Here is a 9,861-nt window from a genome sequence, read left to right as displayed (position 1 = left end):
ACCCTATTCTCCGAACCACACCCACGAAGGATAATGGCCCTTTCCTTATGGTTAGCTTTTCCTCCGCTCCGGAGATGGCAAGCTCCACAACCACTTCACAAGCTCCACGAAGGAGAAGCCCGGGACTCTTCACAATCTTCTTGAAGAGATCACCGGAGCACCAATCACCAAGCCAACTAGGAGGTCACCCTCCAAGAGTAACAAGCTCACGGTCTCTCACTCGAACAAATCGTGGTGGAGAGCTCAACACTATGCAATGATGCAAAGCAAGAACACCGGAGGTGTTCAAGTCCTTCACACTCAAATCCCACCAAAGCAACGAATGCTAGGATGAGATTGGAGAGGATGAACAAGGGGGAAAGTCAACCAAAGACTCCAAGATCTAGATCCCAAGAGATTCCCTCACTTAGAGAAGAATTGGTTTGGTGGAAGTGTAGATCTAGATCTCCTCTCTCAAATCCTCAAATATGAGCAAGAATCATGGGGGGGAACAAGAGAGAGAGCAACTTCTTCAAATGCAACAATGGAGGTGAGAGAAAGGGAAGAAGTACTTGGGCTCAAGGTGGAAGAAAGGTATTTATAGCCCAAGTGGAAAAATAACTGTTGGGGGAAAAAGACAGAAAAACGGGCAGCAAATTGGGCAGGAAAACGCCACCCGGTCACCAGCCGGCCGACCGGAGCAGCAGCCGGACAGGCCGGTCAGCAGCCTGGTCGGACCGGCCCAGCAACCGGGCTGAGCAGCAGCCGCGCGGGCGGCAGGAAGCTGGGCGACGCGGGGGTTGCAGGCCGCGGGTGGGCCGCGCGGCGGTGAGGCGGCCTGGCTTGGGAAGCCGGTCGGACCGGGGCAGCGCCGGGCAGGCCGGTCACGGACCAGGCCTGCGACCGGACTTGGGCCAAAAGGCCCCGGGAGGCGGCCCGGATGGCACCAGCGCCGGACCCGGTCGCGAACCGGGTGGGCCGGTTGCTGGGCCGGTCGACCGGCCGGCTCCCACCCCTTTTTCCCTTTTTCTTTTTATTCTTTTCTCATCTTTCCTATTTCTTTAATAACTAATGCTCCCGAACTCCGATTGACATGAAACCAATTTTGTTGGAAAGATAACGACGAATAGAACCCCAACAAAAACTAGAAATATGGAGACTCCTCACAGAACATTTTAGATGATTTTAGAGAGGAAGTCTCCCACCGTCAAGAAACGGTAAAGATGTCCAAACTCGAAAACGCAATAGAAGATGCATGCGGATTCCGTTTTCGATGAACTTGGGCTTGTTGTAAAGCTAGCAACAAGCTCAAGAACCTCACACAGAGAAACACCAAGAAGCAATAGGGATATGCAAAGTATGCAAAGGATTGAGCTCTCTAAGACGATGCGATCAAGTTACCCAACCGAAAGCCCCTCTTGATAGTGCGGCTATTTATCCTATAATCCGGTCTCCCAACAACCACCTTGAGACCGGTAAAAGGAAAACCTAGCAAGGCCATACCTTTGCCTTGCGCATCCCGCTTGATCTTGATGATAGCTCTTCAAGCTCCACTCAAGCCGGAATGCCTCACTTGATCATCGTCGCTTCGTGAAGACTCACAAATGCTCCCCCATACACCATGATGGGAAAGCTCTATTGATGCACATCTTCACATGTCCATTATCACCAAATGGACGGCAAGCTTCAAGCATGTGATCCACTTGAGATGCTCATCTTGAACTTGCCCGACTTAACCTTGTACCTTCTCATACTCTCATAAGATAGAGCATGGCTAATATTGAGTTCCACATAAGAACTCCATCTTCATTTCTTCTTCTTGATCATATCACATATGTATCTTCAAACCGATGATCTTGATGCCAATACACAAGGTATACCTTTATCTTCATGGCATCCATACTTGAATCCAACACATGGAGAACAAGTAGTACCTATGGAATATTCCTTCATATAAACTCAATGAAAACATTAGTCCATAGGGGTTGTCATTAATTACCAAAACCACACATAGGGGCAATATACCCTTACACATAGCAGGGCATTTGCAGATAATAATAAAACGGTGTCCAAGTAGCAATCAATAGGCATGTGTTCCATATATAGTCGTGCGTGCTCGCAATGAGAAACTTGCACAACATCTTTTGTCCTACCAGCCGGTGGCAGCCGGGCCTCAAGGGAAACTACTGGATATTAAGGTACTCCTTTTAATAAAGTACCGGAGCAAAGCATTAACACTCCGTGAACACATGTGATCCTCACATCGCTACCATTCCCTCCGGTTGTCCCGATTTCTGTCACTTCGGGGCCATCGGTTCCGGACAGCGACATGTGTATACAACTTGCAGGTAAGATCAATAAACAATGAATATCATGATGAAACAATAACATGTTCAGATCTGAGATCATGGCACTCGGGCCCTAGTGACAAGCATTAAGCATAACAAGTTGCAACAATATCATCAAAGTACCAATTACGGACACTAGGCACTATGCCCTAACAATCTTATGCTATTACATGACCAATCTCATCCAATCACTACCATCCCCTTCGGCCTACAGTGGGGGAATTACTCACACATGGATGGGGGAAACATGGCTGGTTGATGTAGAGGCGTTGGCGGTGATGGCGGTGATGATCTCCTCCAATTCCCCGTCCCGGCGGAGTGCCAGAACAGAGACTTCTGGCTCCCGCGACGGAGTTTCGCGATGTGGCGGCGTTCTGGAGGGTTTCTGGCGACTTCGACTTTTTTCCGTGCGTTTTTAGGTCGAGGCCGATAAATAGTCCGAAGGAGGGCGTCGGAGGCCGGCCGAGGGGGCCACACCACAGGGCCGCGCGGGCCCCCCTGGGCCGGGCCGCCCTATGGTGTGGGGCCCTCGGGCCTCCACCTTAATTGTCCTTCTGGCTCCGTCATTATTCTGGGAAAATAGGGCCTTCTGCATAAATTCCGAGGATTTTCCCAAAAGTTGGATTTCTGCACAAAAACGAGACACCAGAGCAGTTCTGCTGAAAACAGTGTTAGTCCGTGTTAGTTGCATCCAAAGTGCACAAATTAGAGGCAAAACAATAGCAAAAGTGTTCGGGAAAGTAGATACGTTTTGGACGTATCATCATAGCAGCAGCAGCAACCTCACCAGCAACACCTCCACATCACCATCATCACACCGTCACAGCAACATCCGACCAAGAGCCGGGGAGGTGGAGCCATAGGTGGTGCAGCAGCCGGAACCTGCCAGCAACCTAGCCACGGCTAGGGTTTTCGTGGGACACGCGTGCGGGACAAGGAAGAGACGAGGCGGCGGGCACTGACTGTGAGGTGGCAAGGCCACGCCGGCAAGCAGCGGTGCTGGGAGCCGCCGGCGGCAAATCAACCCGAGGGGGGGCTAGGGTTGTTGTCGAGCACATGTGCGAGGCGCGGAGGAGGCGCAGGTGGGGAGTCACTGGAGGAAATTAGGCGGAGCAGCAGAGGCACGCCACGGCGCCGGGGTTGGCCGGCGGCTGGCTGGGCAGCGGAGGCGACAACAAGGGTTTCAGGTTGGGGAACGAACGGGAGAAGCAACGGGAAATAAATCGTTGAGGTGGAGTTGTAGATCACCTCAGGGAGGAGCAGAAAACCCTCTCGCCTGCGCCGGAGACGGCCAGGAGCGGCCGGGGGCGAGCGGCGCCGCCGCAGGGGCGTGGTGGTCGCGAGAGGGAAGAGAGGTGAGGGCGGTGATCGTGTACGGGTGCAGGTGAGCGAGAGAGTGGGGGGTCGGGTTGGGTTAGACCCAACCGACTCGGGCCTTTGGGCCAAGCCTGGTTGGTCAGGCCATTGGGCCAACCCAATAAACCATTGGGTCAATTTTTTTTTTAGAAAAGAAAAACCTTTTAAAACATTTAAGAAGATAAAAAGAAAAACAATAAATAGAATTAAGTATCAGAAAATGACCTTTATAAATAAATAAAATAGAAAACAAATACTTAAAGTTTAAAAGAACAACAATATGAATTGCCTCTAAAATTTTAGTAGACCAAATTTTAAATCTTAAATTATTAAAACCTAAAAACTAAATAGATAAATTCTTGTTTCAATTCTTCACATGAAGAAAATATTAAATATTACTTCACCTTAAGATGCCATATAAAACAACAAATATTTCTTGATGATTATGTTTAACCATATGAAAATTCTAATTGATCAATACTTCAAATATTAATTAAAACCCTAAACCCTAATAGTATTTATCATATTTTATTCTTTTAAAAATAATATAATGTTAAACTCATTATTATTTCTATTTCAAAGTTATTAATAATTTCAAACCTATTACCAATTCTTATTTAAGAATTGTATCACAAATTAGAAACCTAGTTTTATATAAGTAAGAACTTTGGTCCCATTATTTTATGGGATCATTCCATATTAGAACCAACTCTAAAACCCTAGTTGTTTACCTCATATAATTATATGAATTTCACCTATACTCATAGAACCCTACTTAACAACAAATGAATCCATGTTTGTGAGCTACTAAAATAAAACCAATTCACATGTGATCATTATTTCATGTCTCTGCTTTCTAATTAAACCTATATGATCCACTAGTGTCACTTAGGAGCAAACCCTAGCTTGATAATATGTTAGCACCATTGATCATCAATCCTAAATACCACACCATTAGGATCAACCTCAACCATCAAACCCTAGTAAAACCATAATGATGAACCCTAGTACCAATCTTGGTAGTAATACACATCACATGCTCCTATTCCACTGAACCTATTCAGGAAGTGATAAACCCTCTAGTTTAGAAGCCATTAATCATTCCTTAGTGAAGCAAATGTGAAGCCATCGTAACCCTAACTTATAGCAACACTTTGACCATCATTCTTTAATATGTTACCCATAATCAACCATAGTAATAAACCTGCTAATACTTGCTACATATAGACCAATTCTGTTTAAGAACCCAACTAGTTCCTATTAGAGAACTAAATGAATCTAATAAGTAAACCCTAGAAGCCATAGCTCCTAATTATAGTAGTTCTTGTTCTTATTTAACCTGTTCTTCAAAAGTTATTCTTTTGAAGTACAAATGTCAATCAAACCTTAGAAGCCTAATCCTTCTTTGAAATACTCATTGTTTCTTAAACAACATGTTCTTCAAAAGTTATTCTTTTGAAGTATAGTATAAGTTATCATCAACCATGTTCGGTAGAACTTAAAATTGACAACTGTTCCTTACATATTATTCCATCACTATTCTTTATGTGTATGATTGTTATGATGTCTTATATCACTTGGTTATGATGCTAATATAACCAAACCCTAATAAGAACCTTGTTTGAGAATCATTCTAAAAGTGCAACCAACCCTAAAGAAATCTTTACAACTCATACATCCTAAATCATCGAGGTTAGGTTACGCTCGGGACGACTGCATCTCATATTATGCATTATAGCATCTTTGCCAGTTCTTTAAACATTGTCCTTACCGGACGATGATGCTATTTCAGAATTTGGAGTTATTACGTATCGAAGACCTTGTCTGCATAATCTTGCAGTCAAGAAAGGCAAGTTCATCGCTTCCTCATGTCATTTGAGTATCTTTATCAAATTACTTGCAAAGTACTATGATTATCACTATTGCATAAAAACCAAAACCACTATTTTCATAACTATGAATATGACTATGTGGTGGGCAATGGAACCATGGATTGTGTTGATACGGTGGAGGTTCCATTGCAAGGGTTTATATCCATCTAGGATTAAACAACAAATGTCGTCCAGTGATTCTTGTGCCGTAATACCCGTGTTAACCATAAGATCTGGAGTGGGACGGAATAGTCAATTGTATTTCCACCTCTTGTACATCAACGGATGCGCTTTACCGTAGACCCTTGATCCAAGAGAGGACAAGTGGTACCCTTGATCCAAGAGAGGACAAGTGGTAGGGTGGGGGTCCCGATGAAGTCCCCACGGTAATTGTGGTCTATGATGGGTTGCAGCTGCCGGCGAAGGAGTTCATGGTAGAGACCTGAACTGTTGTCGTGGTCGGGGGCCGTCCTTAATTGGTATAAGAGCACCGGCGAGGACCCAGGGTCGGAGTTTGCAGCAAAGGGTGGATGTATGAGGTAGCGGAGGAATATGATTGGCTATGACCTTATACCGGGCCTCACACCAAAGGAAGTGTGGACGGGGTGTACGCCCGGTTGGCACCAAGGTTAAGATCTCTTATGGGTAAAGCAACACACCTCTGCAGAGTGTAATGAATCGTGACCTGTCACTCCCTGTTCCGGGATATGGAACTGCGAACGCGGCCGGAAAGGAGCTCCATGAAGTTCTAGTAAACCGGTGAAGGCTGACGGACATAGTTCTTATGAATAAAAACAACCTTTTGAAGAAATGGTTATGAAAACCTGCATTGGTATTAGACTTTCTGGTCTAATGCTGTAACTAGTGCATTAAACACCTCTTTCCTATAATGAACTTGTTGAGTACGCTCGTACTCATCCCACTCTTAAATCCCCTGCTTAGATATGGAGGCATCGAAGGAGGATCTACCGTGCAACTCGAAGGTCGAGGAGTCAATAACTACTTCAAAGGACAGGACCCTATCGGAGGAGTCAGATACCACATCCAACAAGGAGAAAACCTAGTTTAGCCATAGAAGGGAACTAGCTTCCTAAACCTAGCTCCTACTTAGCTAGAATCTATTCTTAGCCTCTAAAGCCTGTCAAATACTCTACAAATAGAGTTCGTGATAGGATTAGACTACGAGTCGTTTTTCTGGAGTTTAATTGCAGATTTACCTCATTGTAAAATAGGAGGCTGTGATAATCTTATGTAACAGAGTCAATGTTGTAATTCTATAGACATGCCTTGGACCCGCATATGTTTCTGTTGTACCACTCTGAGCGATATAACACTAGTGGAACGGTGTTTCATTGGTGTTATATCAGACTTGCATACTACACCATGCAGTGGTATGTCGGGTCACCACAGTTGGTATCAGAGCAAATGCTTTGACCTTAGGATTAAAACCCTTTAAATGAGACCTATAGGATTGGTAGTGTCTATAGGAATTTGCCTTAGTTGAACCAAATCTTCTTATGACTTGAGATGGATATTCACTTGAGAATAATCCTGACACACTTAAGTCAACCTTTCTTAACTATCTTTACTAAGTAAAGTTAGTTAACTAATCCCAAACATATAGTACACCATTAAGTCCTTAAAACAATAGATGAGTAGATCATAGTTGGTATACAATACATGGTAGTCCAAAGAGAGGATACAACCAAAAGGAAGCTATCCTATTGGAAGATGTGTACCAACACATGTTATGGTTAAGTAAGAATTATCCAGACCTATAATAGGAGTAATATCAAGTGATAAAGATAATTAAGATATCCTAATAGAAGATGTAGACCAAGATAAGTAATGAGTAAGTAAAATTATCTAGACATGTGAAACAATTGATAGTAAGTAATAACTAGGAGTCATATGAGGTAGTATAGACCATGATGAGTCAATCATGGGAAATAAGGAAGAGTGATAGGAATACAAATATGTCTACTTATATGGTATAGATAGTAATCATATATGATTCACCTGAGAATCATTATGTGATGGACTAGAACCTCATAAATACTTAGGAGGAGTACAATAATAAGTCAGGTGTTCACCAATAGTGCAAGAGTTGTGTTCCCAAAACCATGGGAAGTGTGCCAAGCACATCATGACCATAGGTTTATGGTATAAACACTTGAAAGTATCGGAGCTATATTCCAATAGTTATGTATTTAGATTAGCCATGTTAGAACTTAGACATATCATGTGCAGTAGTCCTCAACAAAATGGAAGCTAAGTTAATACTTCCAAAGAACTTTAGGTCAACCACAACTATTCTAGACCACTTTGTTTCAAGTTTATCTCATTGCAAATGTGCAATTAAGGTAAATGTTGAGACAAATAGTAGAAATCCCCATATTTGTGCTAAGTATCACGATCTAAACCTGTATTATGTGGTGTTATATACTACACATATCAGCCTGATGTTTAGGGATGTCTTACCCAACTACTACATTCAGGCATATAATGATGTGTATTATGAGCACAAAGCTGAATCTTCTTGGATTTTATTGGATTTTCATTGATTGACTAGATCTGTGCATGAAGTTTGACCTTGGTGTGCAAATGCATGTTGCATCATTGGGTTCTTTCTTGATGTTACAGGTCTAGAGGGGAAATGGGATCGCGTGAGGGAGAGACGAGTTACCAACCAACTGAGGAAATAGTAACGACTCATGAAGAGAGGGAGGAAAAAGAAGGTCAGGAAAGAGAAGCTAAGCGGATGGAAGAGGCAATCTCCGCCACTAAATCGTCAACATCAACCCCTGTCCTGCTTGGGCAAGAATTCTTTGAGCACATGGAAAGGATGCCTGAGGATAGAGCAGCAAACTTAGCACAACAAAATGAGTTTTTCAGTCGTTTGATACGTGAGAATAATGGAGGTATCAGAAATGGAGGGCCAAAAGGAGTGAGTCTTACGGAATTCCTACAAACCAATCCACTGACTTTTGCTACCGCACCAGAACCTATGGATGCGGATGATTGGTTGAGGGACACTGAGCGGAAATTAAATACAGTTCGGTGTAATGATGAAGAGAAGGTTAGATATGCCACCTATCTACTATCAGGACTAGCAGCGTTATGGTGGGATAACATGATTCTAATTCAACCTTCGGGACATGTTTTCACGTGGGATGAGTTTAAGAAGAAGTTCCGAGAAGCCCAGGTTCCTGAAAGTATCATGGAACTAAAGAGAAGAGAGTTCGAGACCTTGAAGCAGAATGACTTGTCGGTATGGAAATATCTAGTAGAGTTTGATCGTTTATCACGTTATGCAGCAGAGGATGTAAACACAGAGGAGAAAAGGATAAAAAAGTTCTTAAAAGGGATGAATCCATTCCTGAAAATGCAGTTGAATCTAACCAAATGCACAAGGTTCCACGAGCTAGTGGATACTGCACTTACTTTGGAGAATGATTATGAAGAAGTGCAGAATGAAAGAAAACGGAAGGCAAGGTTGGAACCACAACCAATTCAGATACAACAAACTCAGTCAGAGATGAATTTCCAAACTAGAGATGAGACAATCACACCATTTTATAGTCAAGTTCGATGCCATAACTGTGCAAGAAAAGGTCACTATGCCAAGGATTGCCCGCAATAGGATATTACCTGTTTTGGATGTGGACAACTAGGTCATATGAAATCAGAATGCCCGGATCCATATCGGGTACGAAGATCAAATGAAGCAATGAACCAATTTTCAAACCATCGGGGGAGCTCATCATCTAAGAAGTTCGAACAAGGAAGTGGATGGAGCACAAGGACGGATGCATAGGACTTTGACCATACTTGTTCTGACCCAATCAGTATGTTGAACACAGCTTCTTCAGTTAGCACAATATTAGTTGCAGAATAATATCTTTAAATTGCTCAAGCTTTCATGGGCAACACACTTGTCATGTGTAAAGTTGGAATAACCATAGTTGCATAACCAACTAACATATTGTACTGGTATTCACAGCTATGTGGGTACACCACCAATCCAAATAGGATACCCTAGAAAAGTACAATAGAAAGCCAAGGAAAAGACATATAGCCTAACCAAGGAGCTAGTTGGTTGGGGAAGATGAACTTAGCAACCATTAGGAAATCCCTAAGGGGGAGAGCGAGGGATCAGTGGATCCAATATGAATCAATACTTTGAGCAAGATAGTTGATGAAGGTCTGAACTGAGAGAAAGTTCGATCTTATTTTTATAAGATTATCGAACACTACTTTCAGAAGGATGTCAGACCAGAAGCCGAGGTTTATACCTCGAGGAAGTA

General features: G+C 43.2%; 1 protein-coding gene across 1 annotated transcript; it reads left to right on the top strand.

Annotated features, from left to right (window-relative positions):
- The first annotated feature begins 8,210 nt into the window (after positions 1–8,210).
- On the top strand, positions 8,211–9,197 carry LOC127310126 (uncharacterized). The gene has a single exon (XM_051340826.1). The coding sequence runs from the start codon at positions 8,211–8,213 to the stop codon at positions 9,195–9,197; it is 987 nt and encodes a 328-aa protein (XP_051196786.1).
- Positions 9,198–9,861: the final 664 nt, after the last annotated feature.

This window comes from Lolium perenne, chromosome 6 (genome assembly GCF_019359855.2).
Source record: "Lolium perenne isolate Kyuss_39 chromosome 6, Kyuss_2.0, whole genome shotgun sequence".
In the NCBI taxonomy this organism is placed as follows: Eukaryota; Viridiplantae; Streptophyta; class Magnoliopsida; order Poales; family Poaceae; genus Lolium; species Lolium perenne.
This window is presented reverse-complemented; position numbering and strand designations above follow the sequence as displayed.

What these genes read in the sequence shown, in the direction of transcription:
- LOC127310126 (XM_051340826.1), top strand. Translation starts at nt 8,211, where the DNA reads ATGGGATCGCGTGAGGGAGAGACGAGTTACCAACCAACTGAGGAAATA.